Source organism: Canis lupus, chromosome 21 (assembly GCF_011100685.1).
Source record: "Canis lupus familiaris isolate Mischka breed German Shepherd chromosome 21, alternate assembly UU_Cfam_GSD_1.0, whole genome shotgun sequence".
Classification (NCBI taxonomy): Eukaryota; Metazoa; Chordata; class Mammalia; order Carnivora; family Canidae; genus Canis; species Canis lupus.
Window position 1 is genome coordinate 7,900,237 of NC_049242.1, and position 26,490 is coordinate 7,926,726.

The 26,490-nt window shown below is 42.1% G+C and overlaps 1 protein-coding gene and 1 long non-coding RNA gene across 4 annotated transcripts in view; one reads left to right on the forward strand and one right to left on the reverse strand.

Moving 5' to 3' along the window:
• Window positions 1–26,490, reverse strand: part of FAT3 (FAT atypical cadherin 3) — a 643,002-nt gene that overhangs the window by 113,943 nt on the left and 502,569 nt on the right. For 2 of the 3 annotated variants that reach the window (XM_038568333.1, XM_038568332.1), the window contains exons 5-6: window positions 9,665–9,979; window positions 7,063–7,273 (exon numbers count right to left, since the gene is read on the reverse strand). In XM_038568333.1, the coding sequence (XP_038424261.1) occupies window positions 7,063–7,273; window positions 9,665–9,979 (526 nt within the window). Of the gene's footprint in view, window positions 1–2,849; window positions 3,072–7,062; window positions 7,274–9,664; window positions 9,980–26,490 lie in introns of those variants that run through there. The other variant, XM_038568334.1, reaches the window with a different exon arrangement.
• Window positions 1,315–13,792, forward strand: LOC119864950. The gene is made up of 3 exons (XR_005375496.1): window positions 1,315–1,477; window positions 11,274–11,395; window positions 12,996–13,792. It is a non-coding gene; the product is annotated as an uncharacterized LOC119864950 (long non-coding RNA).

The following is a 26,490-nucleotide window of genomic DNA, read 5'->3' on the forward strand; positions in this document are numbered from 1 at the left end:
AATGAAAATGAAATTTAGAGAACATGCAAGCCAAGATTTCCAGTTTCAGTTCCTGTTTAAATGGGGAAATCCTATGTGGTCTCCCTCACTGCCCGACTTTTTCCTCAGGGCTCTGTGCTGAAATACATAATCATTTCATGGGCTCAATGGCATAAAATTTACATGTTTTACAAACGGCATATAGATTGTGCTTTCTTATTAATCATTTTTCTTTTTTAAAAGATTTTATTTATTTATTTTAGAAAATGCACAAGTGGGGGGAGGGGCAAGGGAGAGAGACAAGCAGGCTCCCCACTGAGCAGGAAGCTGGATCTTGACTTGAGCCAAAGGCAGAAGCTTAACCAACTGGGCCACTGAGGTGCCCTTATTAGTCACTTTTCCTATGAAAAAACATTTTTGGCTACTTTTATGGCTGTAATATTTTATAGCTCTCTCTTTTCCTGCCTCTGTGTGTGTGTGTGTGTGTGTGTATGTGTGTGTGTATCTCCCTCATCCACCATTACTGTTTCCAATACTCTGGACTAGAAACCTCTAAAGGGGTAGGGAGATAGGCAAATGGAAAGCAGATCAAGGGGAGCTTGAGAGACAGAGCCTGTGAAGTGTCTCTCAGTCCATCAATATGGCGAGCAGTCTCTGATAGTCACTTCCAGGGCATGTGCTCCTAGTTAAACCAAGATCATGTGAAACAAGTTTCTCAAAATCTTCCCTCAGTTTTAAAATGAATTTCTGACAAGGGACATGGAATCTAGACCAGCAGTTCACCATCAACCCTCACACAATTTAATAACCTACCACTTAGGCATCCCATTTCATAAACGACTCCATATCTCTCCCCCAGGGCTCATTTCTCAGGCTCCCTTTTAGCCTGAAAGGTGATTTCATTTCATAGGAAACCATGTCCAATTCATCTGGGGTGAGACTATCAAATGGAAGGAGTCCATTTTCACTAGCAGCATTCCATTTAAATAAGATGTGCTTCCTCAGAGCCAGTAACACAACATGCAAAGCCAGAGTGTGCTAGTGCAGCAGCGTTAGGCTAAACAAAAGGTGGGGACAGGGGAGGACACTGCCGAGCCGGTCTGAGTTTCAACAAAGTGGGAAATTAGAAAAGTCACAGCCTGAGCGTTGCTGCAGGGGTGTGCGGCAGAGATGGTTAAAAGCGAGGTTGTGAACAGCCCACATAACAGATAGTTCATGTCGGGGACATTGTTCTGTGACCATTTTTGGTCAAGACGGGTGTGATAGAGTAAACAAAGAGCAGAAGAGGAACGCTGGATTTCTAGTGGATTCTAAAGTTAAACATAACAAGTCAGAACGTCCTAGAAAGCTTCAAATATGGGACAAGAGTGAAAATACTTGAAGCCAGCAGCTACTGCTTGAATAAGCTGGGCAGCAGGGCACTAGATCATGATCTGGTCAACTCTTTCTTTAAAGAAGGGTACAAAGGATCACCATCTCTCCATAATGAGATCCAGTGGTGAGTAGCACACCACTTTCCCTTTAGAGAAGCTTGCAGGCCCCTCCCCTAGCATATGATTCTGTTCCATTCTGTGTGTAATTGTGAAAACACCAATCAAAATCTAGTAGTCACCAAGGGGGATGTGTTGTGTGAGAGGCTTCCAAAACACTAAAGCAGTTGAATCTCAATGAATTAAGGGAGTCGTTCACAAGCTGTTCATTCAAGTTCAGCATGTACATCAAACTTAAGGAAAAATGCTAAACACTGATCATGGTTTGATCATGAATAATTTTCTGTCTTGGAATGAAGCAAGCACAGTATGGGGCTGAAAAGGTTATTTACATGGAAGGCAGGAGATGCTGGGTAGAGGTCAGGAAACAGTGATAGGAAGGAAAATCCCTTCTAGAATCTGGTTTAAAATTCATTTTCTTAAAACAATTGATATTCAAAGTGTTGTTTAGGCCTTTAATTATTCCTTAAAACCTCTTCAGATGTGTTCCTATGGCCTGTATTGTTGCTATGGAGAAAAGGGAGGATTTTTTGGGATCAAATTAGGAACAGAGTACAAAAGAGGAGAAATGAAGAATTTGAGGTCAACGGAATGTCTTTGAGCAAATGCCACTCTAATGGATAAACAGGTGTGTCAGAAATGGTACGCAGACATGGCTTCTCTCAGGAGGGGTAGGTAAGAGTTTTTTGACAAAGAAACATGGCCACTTGATTAGAAAAGACTCAATCTGTAGTCAGAGAACAGGCCTCTGCTACTGCTATCAAAGAGTTTCCCTTGCCCATTTGATCCAACTCTAAGGGATGGCTCCACTTGGGGACAAGGTTCAAGGACAGGTTTAAGTTTATGTGACAGAAGCAGCCCTGAAGCCAAAGTCTGTAGGAACCTATGTCAAACTATGAGCCAAGGTGATCTTTATATACCTGCACCACAGAGAGGTATTTTGGCTAGAGCTGGACCTGTGGGCTAGCTTGTGCCATCAGAGAATTGTTTTCAAGGAAAACAAACAAAGATATTTTAAGTGCTTACTATATACAGGAAAACCATTTTCTTACCCTAAGTAACAGGCAAAAAGCTAGAAAAGTGGGTGGCAGCATCCGCCATCAAACTGTGGGTGACGAGGGATTGTTTGAAGTGTGTAATAATGGTGGTCTTTACAATACAAATATTTGCCATTGGGATAAAGATATGGGGAATGAACTGTGAACCAGATTGCACACATTAAAAAGAATGTAAATCAAGGAGCTGCTGGGTTGAATCACAGTCTCCTGAGAAGTGTGATGTTATGTGATAAAGCCACAAAGGATTATGGGCTATTTTTGTTGTCTTCATTTTCTTTCCCTTTTAACACAGAGAAGGAACATGCTGTGCATTGGGCTGTTTAAACACAGAACAGCTGAACTTTATTATGTTTCCTTTTAATTACAGCTTTCTTCACTGGGTTACAAGGAGCGCTTCTGTTTCTGGAAGCTGAAGAGGGTCTCACTACATAGTATTGTTAACAGTGGTCCCTTTGGAGGAACAGGAAAGTGACTGGCAGATCCGTGGAACGGGGGTCCAGATTCGGGAACAAGATCTTGTTTGCCACAGATTTTGTGAATTATACTGTAGGAGAAAAAGGAATGCAGTTAAATAAGAATCAGGTAGATCTGAAATATGGAAATGAGAAGAATATACTCCCAGGGGAAAAAGCATGCAGAAACACTATTTCTGCTTACTTAATGAGAATTCATTTGTTACGGCATCTGTAAACTGTAAGTGCTAAGTCCAGGATGCTGTATGCTCTGTAACCTGGAATGTCTGGATGGGTGTCTAAAAGCCATAGGTCTGTAAAGGAACCAAATCCTGACTCCCTTGGAAGAGTCACAGAGTATATACCCAAGCAAGACTGAACCTTAAACCTGAGATCTCGTTTTCAGAACCATACCGATGGTATATGCCAGCATTCAACGACAGTATACTGCCAAGTTTCTTAAGCATTGGGAAGTGCTGTTCCCTGCCTTTTCCCTTTGAGTTAGCTTGGCCAAGGAAGATGCTTAGTTACCAAAGGGAAGAGAGAGGAGAGTCTGGATGGCCAAGGATAAATAAGCAAGAAATCCTGAAAGTGAGAAGGAAACATCTGAATATGATAAGGAAAACAATAGGTTTTTAGAGAAGGGGAAAGACTGTCAGCAAACTGAAAAAAAAAATGACTGTTCAATTAGAAAGCATTCTCAAAAGGAGGATTGGATGGAAGGGGGATCATCTTGATCCTGAGAGCAACCCCAGCACCTGGGGAAAAGATTTAACTTCTGCGGTGAAACAGAGTCAGTGTTTCAAGATGTTGTTGGCTGGATTTGGGGATGGAAATAAAATCATGTTCTATTTGGGCATCGGGCCCAGTTAGTTCAATTTGCAGGAGAAGCTCAGCTAGATGTTACCAGATCTATGGTGAAATCTCTGTGATGGAAGCATCTAGACTAGAGGGACAACCCTGTAGGTCTTCATTAAGAGAACCGCTCTGTGCATTGGTGCATTAATACTGAGAGGATTAGGAAGAGTGCAGTGTTTAGAAACACGAAGATGGAAAAACATGAACACTGGTGCTATGTTTTTGATAATGATTCCTGTCTGTGTATTTGGAACAGCCTAAAGGGATTCCGTCCAGGGAGGGTTGTCATCTGTAAACTTCCCCTCTCCTCTTGCACTAATTCTCATTTTGTCAAAGGTGTTATGGTTGCTATGGCTGGGAATACAGTAGAAGGTCATGCTGACTTTGAGTTGGTCTCAAGAGGCATTAGTAGGGTTCATGCTTGGCTGCCTGGAGCATCTCCATTGGTCACCACTGTTTATTCCACTCACCCTGAAGCAATCAACAGAAACAAGGACAGGAAGAAGGAATGAGACTAAGACCTTGACCTTAAGGGTTAAGAATGGAGATTGGATCAACACAAATGAAAATACACAATACCACTAATAATGCTAATGTGAAAACATGCATGTAAGGTTACATGCAGCATTACCAGGCATGCTTATTTACACACAATCACACACACATACACACACATATGCTGAAATGCTGAGGAATTGCAAACTGACTTGGATACCTGGGTCAAATTGCTGGTCAGACTGAGTGTCAGAGAAAGATGTGCTTATAGGATTTTTGAAGTGGGGTACAAATGAGGGATTCCTGGGGCAGGTGGGGAAGGTAGTGGGATGTGCTGCAGGGCAGGAGGTGGCATGCCTGGATCACACAGGGGAGAGAAGCAGTGCTATTGGGTGTAGAGGAGCTTGCAAAGTGGAGTGCCAGGGGAGGGTGGAGATGAATTGGTGGCTGATGAGAGACAGCAAGTTCTCCCACTGCTCAGGAGAGCACATCAAGAGCCCTGCTGCCTGTTGGGTTTTGACTGCACTCTTCTCTGAGCTACTTACTAATTTATTTTTTAAAAGATTTATTTACTTATTTATTTATTTATTACAGAGAGAGAAAGAGAGAGGTAGAAAGAGAGAGAGAGAGAGAGCACGTGCCAGAGATCACAGGGAGTGGGTAGGGGCAGAGGGAGAAGAGAATCCTAAGTAGACTCGTGCTCTGTGCAGAGCCTGATGAGGAGCTTGATCCCACGAGCTAGAGATCACGACCTGAGCTGAAACCAAGAGTTGGATGCTTAACCGACTGAGTTATTCAGGCATCCCAGGGCTTTTTAAAAGAAATCACTATTGCACATGTCCCTGAAGGTCTGGAACCAGGACACACGTGGAAACTAAGACACATTTTCTAGGACTCTGCCTGGGAGCAGCAGTGAAGGAACCACTAGAGGTGACAAACAACTAGGTGATGCACACGTGCCACCCTCTGTTTCACTAAGAAAGGAGAAGCTGCATCAGATAAAAACTTAATGGGCTGAAAATTGAGAAGATACAGACTTGAAGATGTCTTTCATGGATCCAAAGAGGTTCCATTTCAAATGCTTAAGTGGAGACGAAGATGGAGTTGAAAGCTCGGAATGGAGGATGGTCATGTACAGGGATGGTTTGATTAACGCCCACTAAGTGAAACAAAGACATTCTACCGGCATTCCATAAAATGAAATATGCAGAAAACACTCCCATTCTGGGGGAGCTCAGAGGGCCTTCTACTGAGGTTTGATTGGAGGCCACAGGGCATTCTTCTCCTGTGCCTCATTACAACAGATGTGGAATGTTCTAAATGCTTTCTCCAGAACCAGCCATTCCCAGGAAGAGAGGTAGGTTCCTGCCCATCAGTGACTTATGGAAGGAAATGATTCCTGCAGACCAGGTCTCTGGATTCCTGGCCTCCCACAAAGAACCGTGGGAAGTCAGCTCCAGCTCAACCCAGTGTCAGATCCCGGGCTGGCACATTCTCCCCCCTCTCTTTGGAGCTACAAGTCTGTTTTGTTTCCTGGTCCTCGGCGCTTATTTGCCCTGCACCGCCTCTCCCAGCCTGTGTGTGGATTGGGGGAGGGGTCAGGAACGCTGTTTTGCCCTCTCCTTTTGCAGCCTGCCATGCTTGCTTGCTTTCTTTCAAGGAATTTAAAGGTTGGCTCCCAAGGTCTGTCCGGTATGCTTCCATCTGCTTTCTCTATTCTGTTCTTGTAGGAAGCTCTCACTGGCTATATATCTAGGTCCCATTTCCTGCCTTTACTTTTGTGGACAGCAGCCAGGGACCCTCTTGGTGGAGCTTTTTGGTCTATGAATGGCACTTACTGCTGCAAAAGAGAGGTGTGGGGATAAATTTTAATTTATTTTTCAATTGGAAAAGGCCCAGTTACATAACCCAGCCTATAAATGGTAAAAACAAAACAACAAAAGCCCATATACCTCAAAAGCCCCCCCCCCAAATTTTTAAAAAAATTAATCAGAGCAACCCCTCCCCCAAATCCAAACCCCATCAGACCTCAAACAAAAGAATCAGTGGATACGGGTAATGCAATAGTTGTTAAAGGCATGTATGAAATCTGTGGGCTGCACTTCAGCCTGTCACAGGCAGTTATGAAAGATGTAATTTAATTTGCTTAAAAAAAAAAAACCCGTAAAAGGCAGATTGGATAGCTGTATTTTAGCAAATGTGTTTGCGCTAAGGGTACCTTCTGTTGAACAGTTCTGCCCACAAGCTGTCTGTAGAATATAGAACATCTCTCGAGCATGCTTGCCACCTTGAAGCAGGGCAGTCGGGAGCAGAAAAAAAAAAAAAGAACAGAATGCAGAAAAAAGGTGAAGAAAAAGAGAGAAATGAAGGACAGCAAGTCTAGTACCATCAATACATTTAGAAATGAGATTAGCCAAGTGTGACAATAGAATTTAAATGACACACAGAAAGACATTAAGATTGCAGTAAATAACATACTATGGAAAATCCAGCCAGAGAGCACTTTCTGTTCAGCTTTAGCTACAGAGTTGGAACGAAAGCACAGGTCGATTATTCATTTTACTGGCTCTTTTGCATTCCAGCACTATACATCTTTTAATCTTAGCACTAATCGTTTAGTGGGTTGTTTTTTTTTGTTTGTTTTGTTTTTGTTTTTGTTTTTGTTTTTTAGCTAGTTACTCCAGTCAGCGATTACATTGCCCAATACTGCTCTGGAGGACTTGAACTTACCAACTATGTCAAACCACAGAGGGGTGTTAGCTGGCTGCACAGATACCACCCCCACAATCTCGGTGACTCTATCGCTTTCCATGACTGTGAAGTTATAAAACGGCTCGTCAAAAGTCAGCGGTATAGGTGAAGGGGGTGGTTTCTTAATCCATTCAATGTGGAGGCGGGCCGTGGAGGATTTCTGTGGGCGCCCGTTGTCCACTGCCTTTATCTACTCACACATGGAGAGAACATAGAAATAAGTCTTAGAGCTCAGATCCCTTTGGAAATTTGGGTCTGTCACTCACTCGTTGTTGGCCCAAGAATCCATCCTCATCACAGTGTCAGCAAAGGGAAGGGAGAGTGGAAATCTGAGGAGAATGTGCTCAGAAACTGGGGGAGACAACTAAGTCACGTGGAGGTCCCCTATCACAATCACTGGAAGGTGGTCTGAACCACCACAACTTTACAGGTATGGAAAGTGTGAAAACCAAAAGTTGCATTTAGCATTTTTAGAGTTTTATGGGCATGATTGATAGTTACAGAAGTAGGAATAGCTAATTTGATTCCTTATAAATCTCATGGTGATGCTTGACAGGGAATAAAGTATGCTGTGAATCCTTAAGTGAGAATGATGAGAGAATGTGTGTGGTCGTGTTGTGGACCTCCTTCCTTCTGCTTTACTCCAGGGAAAGCCCTGTATTCACTCAGAATCCCAGGAGGGTGATGGGATAGGTGTGGGAAAGATCTTGCTCTAACTCCTTGGAAGCCCTCAGTTATGCCAACTCTGAAGGGGTAAAGAACTCTCTTGGTGAAAGCACGGGCTTCTGGAGACAGTGGGATGGGGAGCAGGGTACTAATGACTCTTCTCTATGGTCTTATAAAAGAAGTGAAGAAAGTGGATCTCCTCATTCAGCTGTGCAGACCGACTGCTATGTTGTCCTGGACTTCAATGATGGTTCAAGTCCAACAAGCAAAAACCACTGACAAAAATTTTAAAAATCAGTATTAAAAAAAGGATTTCAAAATATCACATCTTAAAAAATTAACATTTATAGGTGCATGGCTAATCCTTATAGCCTTTAAAAACAGTGACAACTCATATCGCCCAAATGTTATGTGTTCATGGAGGACCACTTTGCCCCAGCAAATTTCTGAGATGGAAGACACATGCCTTAGGTCAGGTTTTTTAGGTGCACAGCCTGAGGCAGAAATTTCAGTACAAAACATTTTGAGGGTCGGGGGAAGTGTTCTCAGGAGAAATGGACTGAATGAAGCAGGATGAATGGAGAAAGATGGTAAACAAGGGTATAGTCTCAGCTGAAGTTTAACCTCCTCCACCTGACCCCATGGGGAGTTCTGAATCCTCAATGGCACTCCTGGGTTGGAGCCATGGGGCGGGGGGGGGGGGGGGGGGGCAGCAAGGGGTTGGACTTTTGTGTCATTGGCTATGGGCTGTTGGGCTGGGTGGGGTGGGAGTGTGGAATCTCCTGAGTCAAGAAGTTCAGCCAAGGATGATTCTCCCCAGAAGGAGGCAGCTGTGAGCCCTTAGCCAATACTCACAGCAGTTGAGGTGTAGCTGCACCAGCCTGGTGAAGGGGATCTTGGTGGGGCACCAACAGTATCCACCATAGTCTATCCAGTCCTCAAAGACTCCCATTGTCAAGTCTCACATAACTATAGTAGCATGTATTACATCAGAGCTGCTAATGGTAGAAATAGGGCCAGTTTTTTATTATCTTCTTTTTTTTGCCCACTGTTCTGGATACGTTATTGAGTAGGGAAGAAATCCAAGTCCAGACCATAAGAATGAAAAGACAAATCAAGGGACTCAGACTATCCTTGAAAATAATACAGGACTGCCTGTATACAGCAGAGAAGGCTGCAAACTAAGAGAAGGACAGCAGATGGTGCTAACTCTTGACAGTTGTTGGGACCTAGGAAAGTGCCGCATTACCTGTAAGGATGAGCAATCCCCTTTCTTGCATAGGTGCTACTTTTCTAAAGTGGTGGTGGGGTGGGTGGTGGGAGCAGGCTGGCACTTTAGATGTGGGAATTTAAGTCTCTGTTTGAGATAGTGCTCATGTTTTTGTTTTTGTTTTTTAAAATTTTTCTAACCATGAAAAATGTATTTTTTACTTAAGTTTTCCCACTTTTGCGGCTTAGGCAGAATAATCATAGCTGAGATTTGTGTCTCACAATTTTCACAGCTAAATTCATGTCCTATCCTACTGTCAACAGTTACAAGAGTTGTTTTCTTTGGGAAGTCTTGGGGACACAGTGAGTGATATGTTGAGTGGTGGGTGTAATATATCACTCTGGTAATCTCCTACCCTCAGTTTCCACCTATGCTGAGCACCTTGAAATGATTTAAGGCTGCAGGAAGTGTGGCTGAGTATGTGATGAAGCAGGCTGTGTCCTGGGAACAAAGGAGGTTTGCTGATAGGACACAACCAAGGGAAATGGTATTATTATTTAAAAATGTCACTGAAACAGAAAGTAGCCTTCCACAGCTGTGTGGCTGCACCTGTTAGTCTAAAGATTTATTACTCAAACAAATATACATGAGTAAGAATATAACTCCCCCGACCATGAATGTTATTGAGGTTCAGGAAAATCTTACCGTTAGGATGTCATAACTCCCTGCTGTAAACTGCTTTCTGGAAGAAACCATGCCAGTTTTAGGGTCAATAAAAAACTTTCCATCATCATTTCCATCCACGATACTGTAGGAGATTTCTGCATTGGGGCCTTCATCTCTGTCAAACGCAAAAGCCCTATAAATGGGTTCTCCTCTCTTTTTTCGGTCACGTTCTGGCAGCTTGATCTGGTAAACCTTCTCAGGGAACTGGGGCTTATTGTCATTTTCATCCAAAACCTGAACCACCACCCAAATGGTGGATTGTTTGGGAGAGGAGCCGCCATCCGTCACAGTCACCTAGTTGGAAAGAGAAAGGATTTTCCAATCAGAATGTAGAAAAACTTTCCTTGCCACTCCTCCCTCTGCCTGCCCAACCAAAGGCCTGTTCTGTGCCCTAGGGCATCTCAACTTCTCTTATCCTGTAGTACTTGGTCAGTGCATGACTTTTCATAGTTCATCTGTAAGAGCAGGGAATGCCTTACACCCAGTAATGGAAACCATTGCTGAAAGGGTAGGAAGGAGGCAGAGCTCTCGTCGTGCTGTGGAGTGGAGAACGGGAGAAAAGAGGACTGACTTTACAAAAGTACCAGATTATATAAACTTAGTGGATGTTAAATGTGCCCCTCAGCAGACACACCAAAAAAATCCCCAATATAATCATTATTAAATGTTAACCAATGGGTATATCTTCTAATTCTTGGACAATGATGTCACCATCTAAATTCTTTCAGTATTCATTTTCTTTTCCATTTTTGTGTAAAATTTGTGAGTTTTACACTGCCACTGTACAGGGGCGGGGGGGCTGGACACTTCTTCCTGCGTGTCTGAGGTGCTATTCTTATGAGTGTCTGGGAAAACTGAGGGAGAGGACAGAAATGAAGAAGAAGTCTCTAAAGAATTTGCATGGCAGACACAAAGTCTTTGAGGCTTAGTGTGCATAATCTTCTTGGTCATAGTGATAATAATTACTATCATAGTAATACTTGTACACACAGATGGTGACACAGTTTACAACTCTTCCATCCATTGTATCATTCATTTTCCAAAACACTCTCTTTAGTATTTGGAGGTTTATTTGTTCCCATCTTAGAGTTGAGTAAACAGAGGCTCAGAGGTCCCCTTGTTACTAAGTGCTAAAGCCAGGTATTATTAAGTTTTTGGCAATTTTAATTTTCTGTGTGACCACAAATCTGGAAGAACCTATATTTCATCTTTAAATCATTACCTGGAATAAGACAGCTTATTACTACAAAATATGTGTTTGGAGGCTAGAAGGAACATAAAGACTTACTCGGCATCAATGGGAAAAAAAACAACAGTGAATTACAGCACCTGGTCATCCAGTTTTTCACCTAATAAAGCAACCAGACAGGCATCATGGAAACAAAGGCCAAAAATGTAGGACAACAAATTAAAGGCTTTTTGCAAAATGGAACTGCAATGTAGCTTAGTTTCTCTTAAAAGCTGCCTAGGAGAATGGCTTTAATAGACTTAAGATAAATTTTCATAGGAGTTCTTGCTTTCTTTGAGAAATCAATCAAGTTTCCTTCTAAAGTTATTCTCCCAATTGGTTTGTTACATTTCACAAAAGAAACACGTCGGAACCAGTATGTACCAGGCCTGGATTTTGACTCTTGAGATTTTCCCGGACATGCTGAGCTCTAAAGAGGCACGTTCTGCTGTTGCTGCCGAAGTAAAATGTTATACTCCCAGGTGAGTTGTGTTGACCAAAACACATTGATTTCTTGGCTGCTCCATTTCCCTGCCTCTCTTTTCTCCTTGAACAGCCTCTTTCTGAATCCAGACAACTCTCACTGTCTTCACTGTGAACATCACCTCCTCATCACTTCTCAATAAATGCCCTGTGGTGGGCTCTGAGATGGGGCTCTGGGGCTCCTTCTGGGCCAAGTGGATGCCAAAGAAAGGAGAAACTCTCTTGCCTGAGGTTCACCATTCACTAGAGGATCCTGCTGCTGTCAAAATGCTTTCTTTTGGAGTAGAGCTGGATTTACACACCAGTTCCTCCAGGTGTTCTGCTTACAGGCAGGGAGAGGTGGCAGCTGCACAGCCTCATGCCGTAGCCTCCAGGTGTGCTATGGGGAGCTGGGTCCCCCATGGCCTTACCTTACCCCAAGCACCCAGCCGTCTCTCTTTCTCAGGCCCCACGGGCATCCTCAGGTCCTCAAGCAAAAACTCTGCCATCTAGAGCTTTTGCACATCCCACCCTCTCTCCCTGGAGTGCCTTCCCGATCCCTTCACTTGGGTCTTGCCTACTCACCCTTTAAGTCCAACTGAAATGTCATTTATTCGGGGATGCTGCTCTAACCCCACAGACCGAGTGCCAGCCTCTGCATCATACCCCTCCTGAAGCACATACTTTAAATTACCCTATACTTTTCTTTTGCAGCACTTACTCTTGTGGAGATTAACTAAATATGTGATTCTTCATCTAAGCTGATAAGCTTGGAAGGGCAAAAACAGACTTTGCCTGGTTTGTTCACTGCTCTCTCTCCCGCGTCAAGCCATGCAGATAGAATATGCTCCACAAATGCTTATTTAATGAATTAGACTCTAATTCAGTTCTTACTTAGGCAACCTCCTTAACCAAAGCAGCCTTACCTTATAAAACCTGCATTGACCATTCGATGCCCTTTTTTACAAGAGCCCCACACTGCTTTTCCTGCCTTATGGCCTGTGACTCCTCTGTCTTTTCCGTGGCTTCCAGCACCACCTACAGCTGCTCATTTCCCAATGTGTACTCTTCTGCCCAAGCCTCATTCTCTATACCAAACCAGTACCTTCAACTATTTACCAGAAATCTATTCTCTGGACCTCTCATGACACAGACTGAAATCCTTACCTTCAAAACTCCCCCTTCTCCTATTTTGATTCTCTATGAAAGACATCCCCACCTACTCACACACTGGTCAGTCCCAGAACCCTTGGCATCCACCTAGAGTCTCTGCTCTAACTATCCACATCTGACCAAATCTGGGGACCAGCACGTGCACCTTCTCTGTCACACTGGCCCAGGACAGGCCTCCTCTGCATCTTGTTTGTTGCTATAGCAGCCCCTGGTCTCCCTGCTTCTGGCCTTCATCTGTGTTGTAAAGTGTTCTTTCTTCCTTAAAAATCTGATCATGGCACTGACCTTGTATAACACCCTTCTGGGGATCCTTGAGGACAAGAATCTGGCCAGACTTCTTTATCACTGTGTGTTATCCACCCCTTTCCAGCCTTTCCGCCCCGTTACACTGGGAGCCTGGGAGGTTCTGAGTATGTCACGTTCTTATACCTCCATTCCACCATACAGCTGTTGTCTCCAAGGAAGATCTTCTCTTGAGAATACACCTGACTCATAGAAGCTTCCAGACTCCCTCTAGACTCCTTCTGCAAAGTCATTCCTGCCTCCTGCTGATAGATGAAGGCACCCTCACCATGTTCCCATTCCACTGTGTGCATAACTACAGAACATGAATTATCTGTGTTTTTAAGTGTCTGTGTGGTTGTTAGTCTCCACTCACTCCTTCCAGGACAACCCTGGAGCAGGGATTGTCTCTTACTCATTATTGTGTTCTGGTACCTGGTACAGCCCTAAGTGTCAAATAAATGTTGTTAAATGAAATCAAGAATTAATTTACCCAAAACTGTTCCCTATGATAACAAATGGAGAGAATGTTCAGACCCTGAAAATCTCTGTTTCTTCATCTGTGAGAAATTAAGAGACTGATAACATACAATCCCCAAGTGCTTCTTCCTTTATGAATCTATTCATGGGGGTTGGCAGAGCTAGTACAATTTTAACCCTGCACTACGGGGTTCTTACCCACCTTACATCACAGAGAACACTATCAATCCCACGATTACTCATTTTGATTTTCTAGCCACTTTCAAAACTGCTACAATCTACTGAAGTGATCAATTCATGCATTTGGCCCTTTCAATACACTGTGAGCTACTAAGAAGTGGGGACCTTGACTTTTTGCTTTGCTGGAACCTAGTGTACTCTCAATAAATGCTTGCTGAACTGAACTACGTCATTTCTGACCTCCAAATCTCAATTTCCATTTTTATTTCTCTAGACCCACTCATGTGTCCAGCTATGTTTGTATCTGGAATATCAATCATTAATGATTCTATCAGATTTTTAGACTTCATACTTCATGTTGCCTTAGGCCTCAACCCATCAGCTGGAATTAGTCTCTATGGAAAAGGAGAAGCAGCCCTGGAGATCGAAGCAAAACTGACTGAGATAAATCCCCACTATCTCCTCCTCTGCATCATTTTTCATTAACGATGAATTAGATGTTGTGTAGAAACTATTCCTTCTTGCTGTGCCACAGTGTGACAAGCGAATACCGAGCTATCCTAACCTGGATTTTCTGTTTTCATCAATGATCAATAATCAGTGGTTTGGCAATTAATCAAAGGCCCGAAAGATTAATTTCTTTAGGTGCTTAAGGCCAGCACCAAACAAAAGGAACCACAACTAGAGCAGTGCCACTGAGAGTACAGTATAGCCCATTTCATTTTTCTGTGGTGCCTTTGGGGTCTGTGACTATCAGACAGAACCAGAGGAAATCTACATAACCCAGTGGATTATAAAGATGGAAACAGAAAGAAGAAAATGTTTGTAAGTCTATTCCTGTAAGATGCAAAACATTTTTAAGAAAAAAATGATGGACACTGAGAATTCTGGAGTTATGGCAGCTGGTAGAGGCCGTGCTTCTCACTCACTGCAATTTCCTGATGTATTTACATTTGGGGTCTCTCTCCCTGGAGTAGAATATAAGCATGGAGGCTGCCTGAGTGTGGAGACCTTGTGTCCTATACACAGTGATTATTAAGAATATCTGAAAATATATTAAATATTTCTAAAATGGAGAGTTCAATCTGGCATGCTCCTTAACCATTAACTCATCATAAATGGCAATTTCCAGGCCATTACACTTAGCGTTGTAAACCTCTCTTCAGGGATTACATATCCCCCTTCCTATACTTTATATTTATCCTTGACATTTGTATCATTATCAGACATATATTTAACTCATAATCTTATTTATTGCGTGTCTTCCCATTAGAATATAAGCTCCATAAAGCATTGGTTTTCATCTATTTTGTTCACAGATGTATTCCTGGCACCTACCACTGCAGATGCAGTAAGCATTCAACAAATGTTTGTTAAATAAATGAAATATTCATCCAGTGCCTTGTAGTTACAAAAGTCTTTTCAAGGCAAATTGGGAGATAAACCAACCAACTAACCAACAAAAAAACTGGATTCATACTAAATTCACCCTCCCTTCTCCCCCACCCCCGCCACCCCAAATCTTCTGTGATATTCTGGACCTGCAGTCATCTGGCCTCAGTTTAGATACTTTCAATAAGACACACTCACTGCCTTAGGAAACAGCCCATTTTCTGTTTGAGGGGTTCGATTTTTTCAAAACTCTTTTTAATACTGAACCTGAATCTTCCTGCCTGTCATTAGCCCAGACTGCCTGTCCACTTCCCATAGCCTGGTTTTACTTTTTGTGACTATAGAGAAAAAGTCAAATTCCTCTTGCACATTGTGCCAGTTAACTACTGCTGTGTGACCAAAACTAAGTGGCTTAAATAACCCATAATGCTTTTATTATCTCTCCTGGTTTTAGGGTAGAAGTTCTTATTTGGATCTCTCATACAATTTGCAGTCCCAGGTAGCTGGGTCTGCAGTCACTGGACATGTCTATTGGTTGACAGTTGGGACTGAGCCTTGCAGCATGGTGGCTAGGTTCTAAGAGCAAGCAGACTAAAGGACACAAAGTGGGAAGTGCCAGCTTCTTAAGGCCTGGGCCCAGAAATTGGCACAGCATCACTTGATCCACATTCTGTTGGCCCACAGTCCCAGAGTCCCAGATTTAAGCAGAGGGCTCATGAACCTCACCGCTAGCTGAAAGGAGGGTTAAGTAATTTGGTGGGTCATATTTTAAAACTGCTATACTCATAAAATCCTCCGGCTATTTCAGAATCCTCATTCCAGATTGAAAAACTAATTCATATAATCATCTCTCAGGTCATTCATTAATTACATATAACAGATTGCCATTCATAATACTGGTTGCCTCTTTCATGATGTTTTCTTTTTTTTTTTTTTAATTTTTATTTATTTATGATAGTCACAGAGAGAGAGAGGCAGAGACATAGGCAGAGGGAGAAGCAGGCTCCATGCACCGAGAGCCCGACGTGGGACTCGATCCCGGGTCTCCAGGATCGCGCCCTGGGCCAAAGGCAGGCGCCAAACCACTGCGCCACCCAGGGATCCCTGATGTTTTCTTTTATATATCAGCTTCCTTCTTAAAATACAATGGCTAGGACAAAACAATAAAACAACAGCGTATCAGACTTACTTAGGCCCCTGTGCAAACTACCTCCATCCACTGTTCAAGACAATCTCACTCTATTCAGTCTGTGCTCATGCGCAGTTGGGGTGGTAGCCCTGCCACACAGCTCTGTGAATGAATGAACTAAATCATTTCAGCCTTTTTCCTATGAAAAACAATAAAGTGTGTGGTTTCTTTTTGGGGACTGAAGAGCAGGATTTTATACTTGTTCCCATTACATTTTATCTTATTGGCTACCTATTCTAAGCTAGTGGATTAATCATAACAATGCCAGGTAACAGGTATCACCAGCTTACCCCACATCAATGACTCACTGTGAGAGGCACACCTCTTGCTGCTTCAATTCTTTCCTTTATTTCCTTTAATTGTTCAAACAATCGCATGAGATAGGTACTATTATGACACCACTTTGATAAAGAAATTACATTTAAGAACTTGTCCTAGGTCACAGTGCTCATAAATGGAAGAGCTTGTTGTAATCCTGTCAGGTTGGTTCTAAACCAGGGATGGGCAAACTAACCCATGAGACAAACCTGGCCACTGGCTTTTGTAAAGTTTTATTGGGATGCAGCCATGCCCACACATTAATATATTACCTAGAGCTGCTTTCCTGCTCTAAAGACACAGTCCAATGGTAGAGGCAGAGACTGTATGGGTCACAAAGCCTAAAATACTTACTACTTGGTTCTCTGCATAAAAAATTTGCTGACCTGTGCTGTAAACCTATGTTCTGGTTCCTCGTTTGTTACAATGTTATCACTTACAGCACAACTGCTTTGCTCGGTCCTTTGCGTGGTGATTTACGTTGTCACTATTTTTCACAGGAACCTGGTAGACATTGTCACTTCTATTCTACAGCTAGAGAGAGGCAGTGGGGCTCTTAAGTTAAGCAAGAAATTTTTGCAAGGCCACTCAGCCAGTAAGTGACAAAACACAGGTTCGCACCCAAGTCAATTTGGCGTCACAGCTCATGCTCTTTTCCCCACCCTGCACAGCCTATGTAGAAGCATCTGTTAACCATCTGTTCAAAACTCCCTCCCCAAACGTGGCTCTGGATCATCATCAAGCTTGGAGCGGTGTTTCTAGAATCAAGCTTTTCCCGTCCTTTGAAAATTGGGACCATCTTTGATGATCTCTACTCTTTTGCACCTTTCCTGTTCTCAGTTGCTTAAAAACTGCCACCAGGTCTTGGGTGGCAGCTGTGACTTCTTTCAGCTCTCTATCTTGAGACCCAAACTTCTTTAGCGCAGCTATATCTTCTCCTGCTATTTCCTTACACTTCTATATCATCAGTTCCCGCTCAAAATCTGCTCCCCACTTCTCTCTGATAAGGGAGCTGAGAGGCAGGAGGCAGGAGCTTCAGCTTCCTTGTTATCTCTTGTTTATCAGGTGCTCAGTGATTACTCCGTGCAGGCACTCTTCCAAGTACTTAACAGATACTAACCCATTTGTCCTCACATCAGTCCTGGGGGAGGGAAGACAGGGTGATTATCCCCATACTACAGGTTAGAAACAGGCAAGGAAAGGTGAAGTAAAGTGGGTTCGACCTGGTCCAGAGTCTGTGCCCCCAACCACCACCCTCTGCTGCCTGTCACCTAAGCGCTTGCCCCAACTAGTGGGTGTGACCACATTCTCCTTCCTCTGAACATCATTTGAACGTATCCTTCCACTGGCCTCTGCACATCCCAGCAAGGCATCAACAGTTTACTCTTTACACTGCAGGTGGGACATGGCCTCAGCACTTCTGAGATGGAGAGCTTTTACTACCAATCCATATGCCACTGTCGAGGCTGATCGCACTCTAAATACCACGTATCTTTGCATTCACACATGGCTGCCACATATTTTCTCCCTATCCTGGCAATGCCCCTTCTTCTTCCCAAGAACTCTGTGTCCTTACTCTGAGTCTCCCGATTTCTAGGAGCTATTTTTTGCACCTGATACTCTTCTAAGGCAGAAGACACTCAAAAGAGATATCTTTTTTCTCTCCTCCATCTCATAATCAAAAAGTCTCAGGAACCAGCTAATAGATTTGTGCAAGGAAGAAATTTAAAGATAAAGCCATTTAAACTAAGGCAGAACTTCCAACCACAAGTGACAAGTAAGTTTCAGATATCCTGTGATACTGAACCTCTGAACTCTTGTGTAGATGAGTGTGACCTCATATAGCTGGACCCCCAGGGCTGGTCATCTCTGGTTGGGGTTAGCTTTTCTCTTTAACTAAAAGTACTGTATAAATATTATCATCTTCTGTGTGTACCATAATGGGGCAAAGGTTGTGAAGCCCTGTAATAAATTACTAATAATGTTACCCTTCTCTTGGCTCTGATTACATTCTAAAGCAATATGCCTCAGAAGGTCACTGGATCCAAAGGATACACTCTCTACTTGTCGGATTTTAGATGCTGTGGCTGTTGACAATTCATTCCAGTGAAGATGTCTATCTATTCTCACTCTTTCCTCATGAGCCCAGTTGTGGATAGCGATGCTCTTATCATTTATGTCTTTATTCTTGGTCACCACACAGGTAGGCAAACAGATGAAGGGGACCCACTCTTGAGTATTTTCTTATCCCTATGACATTCTCATATGCCCTGAAGAACTTCAAAGTAAAGAAAAACTCCATTTCTTTACCCTTATACTCAGGAAAGCACAGAGTCACTAGGTATTGAGCTAACTCACAAGTAAGTGGGAATTTAGACATCATTCATGTTCATTCCATCTGCTTTACAGATGATGAAACAGGTCTAGACAGATGAGCTTCTCAGACCAACATCATATTACTGGCAATAATCTTAATCTTTCCAAGACATTGGCTCCAAAGCTCCAAGCTGCCTTTTGAGCTTCAAATGATGCCTAGTGTTCATGACTTCTCAGCTGTGTGATTTCAATACTGCGGAGGTTTTAATTTCAGTATTTTTCAGAATGCTAAACACTTTTAAAAATGAATAAATGTGTTTAGAGTAGATGTTATGTTTACTTTTTATCCTCAAATGTTTCAGAAACATTAAAAACCGAATCCTCTCAAGATAGCAAAGAAGTTGAAAACAATTTTATTTCCTCTTCACAAGTGGAGAAATGGAGAAATGACCTTCTCAAAGTATACTCAGGGGCTGATATTAACATGGGGGCTGGAATTCAGATCTGTCTGCTTGTGGGCTTGGACTGTACCATTGGGAAGACAAGTGCTTCCTGCCATTTCTGGAGAGAAAACTATGTACAAACACTAAATTAAAGGGTAGGTCTCAAAAGAGGAACAAGATAAAACCTTCTGAAACGTAAAAGCACTGAGCTAAAATTAACCTGTACTATCACCCATATTGCCCCCATGGAGGAAAGAAATAAAAAGCAAGCTTTAAACCACCTGCTCTTGGTTTTACTACACGTGATTTCTCTGATTTGACCTATCAGTTGGCATTAAGAAATAACTTGGGGATGGGTAGGTGTTCCAGTCACTTTCCATCATGCCTTGCCCATCCAGTCCTACTGTCTCTTAGGTACAGTCTAGGGACATATTCTCTGGACTGTGGAAGATTCATGTCCCTGCTCTTCCCAGCTTTCAGTAAGGTAGTTCAATGTTTTAGGAAGTATATACTTACTGGGTTGAATACCTTCGTGATATGGTTTGTTTTAGATGGGAAAAGTCTTCATTTGAAATAAGAAAAAGGAGGTAATGGGGAATGAAAGGAAACAAGGGAAGAAGGAAGAGAGAAGGAAACAGGAAAGGAGATAAAAGGAAGTACAGAGTGAGGTAGGTAAGAAAAGAAAGGAAGGACATAGGAAAGACATGCACATAGGTAACGTTTTGGGAAGAGGTGAATCTAGGAGGCATGGGGCAGCCTTCTGAAGAGAATGGGAAGTACTCCCTTCCATATAAGGAAGGCCATTCACAAAGGCATGGAAACAAGAAAATCTATTCACTAAGTGTCAGAATTAGCAATCTTTGGGGAACATATGATATTAATCTAATGAGAGTTCCCTTTAAACTATCTTCCAGAGGGATCCCTGGGTGGCGCAGCGGTTTGTCGCCTGCCTTTGGCCCAGGGCGCGATCCTGGAGACCCGGGATCGAGTCCCACGTCGGGCTCCCGGTGCATGGAGCCTGCTTCTCCCTCTGCCTGTGTCTCTGCCTCTCTCTCTCTCTGTGACTATCATAAATAAATAAATTAAAAAAAAAAAGATTTAAACTATCTTCCAGAAAATTCATTTGTCCTGAAACATTAAAAGCACAAACCAGAGGGGTGCTGTGATCCATGGAACCAAGGAGCCTATGTCTTTGGGCCACTGAATCATGCCTTTTGTTTTTGGGATCTTTGCCCAAAGATGGTACATTACTGGGGAGCCCTAAGATAAAAATATGCTCACGATCCACCCAGGGACCCCTTGTGAGCACTCACGGTCTGTCTTCTGCAGGGTGTGGATTCCCTCAAGCCTGTGAGCCACTGTAGGTGCTAGCCCACATTAGCACATAGTTGGTCCTCAATAAATATCTGCTGGTTGGAGGCATGTGAGAAGCTTGCATCTCAGGACAATGAAGGTACTTTTTCATTCCATGTTTCTACTTAGCAGTTTCTAAGTGGCAGCTTTTGAAGAAGGATCCTTGACCACTTTGGCAGTGGCTGCTAAGATTATAGCTTTGTCCAAATCTCTTCTTTGCACTTCAGGAAATAAAGTATTTCCCAGCCTGACATCTCTTAGAGCTTTTTTCCCTGCAGAGAGGTACACATCAGCTACTAATCTCATCACATTTCCATTTCCTTCCAGGCTCATCTGCTCATCATTTTCTATTCATAAAACTGGCTTGATTCTAATCTTCCCGATCAGCAGGAACTAAACACCTCCTCAAAGTTTCTTTAGAATGATGGTGATTACCACACATGTGCTAGCTCCCCCTTTCAAACAGATGGGTCCAATCTATGTGCTCACATGTGGGCCATTAAGAAAGTTCTGCTACGAACTAAGATATGACATCATATGAGCCCTAGGACTAAATCCCTCTGTACTATTTCATAATTCCCCTGACATCAAGGCCTCAGTCCATATACTATTCCATATTCCCCTCTCTGTGAAATAGAATCCACCAGGTATGAATTACAACATGAGGTGGATATTGGTAGCCTCCCCTCATTTCCCAGCACTGGACCTCACACTTTCTGTCACTTTTATCCCGGCAGACTCTCGTGCCTTTAGCTCCATTGGTAATTCAACATGGGTTTGTATGGCAACTCAGCAGGTCATATAGCACCTTATCTACCTAAAAATATGAATTTGAAATCTTTCAACTGAAAAAAATTAGGCCCAGGGGTATGGATGATAGCACAGACAGACTAAGGTAGACTTCATGAAAAAATTGGTGGCCCAGAGATAGGCTTTTCCTATGCCCATGCAGTGTAGTATAAAAATTTCTGCCAACATTTATAACTAGAAGGGTTTCATATAAAAATTCAAATTCCCAACTTCTCCTGAAGAATAAGAAGGACTGGCCCACCCCTGTCTATTGTGTTCATGATGCCTCAGCCATGTCAGTTGTCATTCATCAACAATATTGTGCAAAAGTTTTTCTTGGAATGGAGAAATACTTCTTGCCATCCATATTCTTATCAAAAATGGTTATAAAAGATAGCTGGAGAAGTTTGCATTTTCAAAGACAAATGGAAGAGAATATATTTCTTTTTGTAAGTGATGTACATTCCTGTAAGCTTCATATGTAAACACTTTGCCTGCTATAGCTCAGTCATTTATGATGCCAGAGTGTGCTCTGCAGTCTTTTGAGCTTGTAACCCTTGGTTCAAGGTCTTGGTAAAAATCTCTCTGTAATAATCAGAGATAAAACTGTGGCTTTTGGCAGAGACTGTTCAGGGCAAGCAGAGTTGCACATATATCATTCCTACTCCGGGTACTATGATTTTATAAGAATCAAAATAAGTTTCAAAAAAATTAAGGTATCTTTAGCCCTACAATCATCAAAACAACAAACGAATTTTCTTGAACAATTCTCTGGTTTTCCTCCCACATCTCATCAGTCATTAACGACACTGTTAGTTGTGAATCAGAAATAGGTGGCCTTCCTCAGGATGGAGGCAGCTCTGTGCCAGGATGTGCAGCTTGGTTACAAAGATTGTGAGCCCGATCCACTGCTCTGTGACCTCCCCAGCCAGGTGTCCCTGAGCAGGGCACAACCTGTATAATTCTAATGGCAGCCCCGAAAAGTCTACCTCTGAAGTGTCAGTTGTAGCTCTCAGTTCTTTCTTCTCTCTTCTTGGGGTCAAGCTCTCATTATCTCCTGCCCCCACTGTTGTACGGATCTTCAACCTGGATCCCTGCCTCTGGTCTTGTCTTATCTCAGTCTATTCTTCACAAGACCAGAGAATCTTCTAATATGAAATTCAGATGATGGCAATCCCCTGCTGAGAGGACTTCAGTGGTTGCCTAAAGTAAATCTTGTGAATTGTGTCATGGAGAACATCAACCCTGCAACATGTCTGCCTTAAAAGAGAGGGTTCAGGATCCCAGAAGTGCTAAATTACAAGACAAAGCCCACACCCTTCAGTATTAACCTGCAAGATTTTTTAGTATTGATAAGCCTGTTCACTGGGCTTCTCTCAGCCTCTAGTTTCTATCCAGTCTATACCCGAAGTCCTAATCACAATCAGGTCACTTAATTCAACACACATATACCAGTGCTGTATAGTGTGCAGGGTTTTAGACATTGGGTATGCGGTGGCAGGCAAGTTGGGCTACCTTCTCTAGGAAAGCTCACTTATTCTTCCAACATGGGACATGTACTTCAATGCCCTTTCACCTTTGATGGGGTTTCTTACTGCATAGAATCTTCTTTACTCCCTTATTCTTATAGTTCTTATAAAATCCTCTAATGCCAGATGCAAATGTCTGTTACTTTATGACAGCTTCTCAGACACCACCACGTTCAGAATCCTTCCTTTTTATGCTTCACTTGTCTTTATTCATATACTAACATCTCACTGATTACATACCTAATTATTATGTCTGTCCTCTTTAACACCCTTGCCTTGAACTAGCTTTAAGCTCCCTGGGGGTGAAGACAATGCCACATCAATCACTATATAGGCAGCACCAGGCACGATGTCCTGATACGCAACAAATGCTAACCTAACATCAGTTTCCTGAGGTTTTCACAAGAGGCATCAGGAATCCAGCTCTGAATTGGTGAAGGGATTATTTATCCTGCTTTGTTTTCGTGCTTCTAACAGCATGTTATTTTAATTTTGAGTCATAGTAAGGATCTTAGATTGCTAATAAATTAGGGTAAATTAGGTAGATATCCTGTTGGTTAGAAACAAACATTATTCATTATCCCATTAACAGAGCTATTAAAAATCCTGTGTACTCTTGTATTAATCACACAACAGGTAAGGTTTGTTCTTTGCACATAATAAAATTAAAATCCCTGGGGAAACATGTCTTAGGATACAGCTACTAAAAGAGAAAGATGGGTCATCTTGGATACTTAAAGTATCTTAATTACTTTCACAAGACAAAAGGGAGTATATGTAAGTTTTAAATAAAGATCAATTCAATAGACTTACATGGATTCAGAAAGGCAAACTTGAGGATGAACATAATGGTCAATATGAAATATTTAGGAAGCATTTATGATGCATCCATATTCAGCACATTTATCAGATATGTATTTATATTCATCCAGTTCTTGCCTTCCAGGAGAATGTAAACACATCCACTCAGTCTCAGATCTAACCTAGATTCCTCCTCAGAATTTATGCTCATTCCTATCAAACCCCCTGAGAACTATTAGTGAGTTCTCTGAGGGCAGGAACTTTCTTTCCATTCTCAGGACCTACAACAGGATGAATGAAAGCAATTGTAGGGAAAAGTAAACTGCCAAAGACACGAAAACTCAGATATGACAAACATTAGCAATGGAATAATTCCATACTGTATCCAGAAAAGGAAATGTATTATCACAAATATAAAATATAGATCCTGCCCATTAGATGAAAAACCTGGAACTGTTAACAATTTAGCAAGGAATTTAAAAAAACAAGGACATGGATGCTCTGGTACCCCTTTTGTTTATAAATTCTTGAATATTTGGATGACTGGTACAAAATAAAAAAGCTGAGTTTCCTTTTTAAGCATTTACATGTTTTGTGTTTTATTTTTTTTCTTAAAACCCTTCTCCTAGAGATAAGGGGAGAAAAAAATGCCAAATTATCTTTTGACCCTGAAATCAAATAGACTCAGAAATCCAATAACTTAAGACAATGAATAATCACCTGAAAGAATAATCAGAAAAAATAAAAGCCTGAAACTTGCACTCTGCTCCCAGTCAACACTCATCTATTTAAATTCCATTTAAAATGATTCTTCACTTTTTACTTTTTCAACATTGGAGGCAGAGGGCTTGGCAAGAACATTCTCATCATCATGCCCCAGAGGCAGCCCTCACCACCAAGCCTAACTAATGTAAAAACAGTGGCTGGTGAACTTTCTGCCCACGTCAAAAGCAAAATAGATTAAATGTGTTAAATCATGGAAGATAAATGAGAGTCACACTGCCCCAGGAGTCAATTAAAAATGTATAACTCAAGTTGTGCATCTGTAAACTCTAGAAATAGTCATTTTGCCCAGGCAAAAATATTGAAAAGTCGTTTGAAATTAAAGACCTTCCATAAGTACTCAGTTTCTCTGCTGGGTGAAAATATAATGCAGCCGTTTTTACAGATGACACTCTAGAATCTTGAATTTTTATTCTCAGAGTGTTATTATGATGACCAAACAGGACTCCCTACTATGTGTTACATTCACATAGGCCAGAGTCATGTCTGTATTTAACAGATATGCCCTCTCTGTTCATTTTATGGATCACGGCCTAACACTGCCAGGACAATTCTTCTCTCCTGTCTCCATCCCTCCCTTCTCTCTCTCTCTTTTCTTCCAAAACTTTCTTCTTAGAAGATCAGGCCCACAAGTACCTATGTGTGAAAGAGATTCCTGGAGGGCAGCACTGGAAAAAAGTGAGTAATGAATAATGAATATCTTTTTGTTAAGACTCTACTTAGTGGGCAGCTGAACTATTTTGACTTTATGGCAAAAGCTCTTGGATAGAAATATTCCCAAACCATGTTTCAGAATGTGTGAGAAGCAGCAGAGATTGCCAAGCTCTTGGCAAGATTTATCACCATAACGCGCACTCACTGAAGGTTGAGTTATTTGCTCCAATCATCCTGAAAAATTTCATTCCAGACTTTAACATGTAACTTTGTGAATGAGAATCTTTCTTTTCCTTCTGGCTTTGTCAAATATTACAATAGTCAACCAATGTAAGAAACAATAATTCACTAAAATATATGGAGAATATCCTAAGAAGCCTTCTCTGACAGTAAAAGGGATCAGCTTAAGCTTCCAGAGTAGATTTTTACCAGAATGAAAAACTCTGCAGAAAGCTTATGATAAAAATGACTTTTGAATAGACTTAAAGGAGGTGAGGATTTCTATTGATCATAAAGAGTTATTGGTTTCCATGCTCCAATGAATAGGCCCATTACCAAAACATATAGGCTCCCAGTCCTCCCCAGAAATCTCTAGAAATGATATAAACAAAAGATCACATGAGGCATCGTTGGCAGCAGCTAAAGGCTACCTGGCAATGACGTATGGCTGTTAAGAGGGAACAGATTCTGATCCTTTGGTTCTGAAATCCAATGGCCAGAGGCCCAGGACACACCACTGCACTCAGGTCAGCCTGAGTGTGGATGACCCATGCCCTCTTATAGCTAGCCCTGGCACACTTTGGATCTTCAGGCCAGCTCAAGTCTAAGTGCTCTTTTTCAGTGCTTTTGAGATTGTGGGTCTGCCATCAGGGTGATTTATTATTGAAAACTATAGGGTGACAGGGACCTCTCATATTCTGGGCCCCTAACCCATTTCAATAATAATATTGAGGCCATCTCATTCATGCCACGCCTTCAGAGCACTTTCATATCTGAGATCTCATTTGATTCTCCCAACAAATTGATGAGGGAAGTTGGTCAAGCAGAATTAATCCCATTTAATAGCTTATGTAAGGTCCAGCAAGGTCAAAAGCTTTTCTTAAAGTCACTCAGCTCGTGGGTGACTTTTGAGACCACAAAAGATGTAGCACTTTGTAAAATCCAGGCTAATGCTACCATGCCCTCAGAGACTCAGAGGGCATGAGTTCAAATTCACAGACACTCCTTGGAAAAATCAGCTAACAGTGAGGGAGTATCATGTCTTCATATAGAAAGTATTATATTGCTTATATCAGAGTACTTTGAATTCACTAGTCTCAATCTGAAATACATATTTTATGTTCAATAATTAATTTTTGGAGACCTGCAACGTGAAAGCACTGTGGGGGAGAGAGAGATGAACATGAGCAAAAACATGGTCTCTGCCCCTGCAT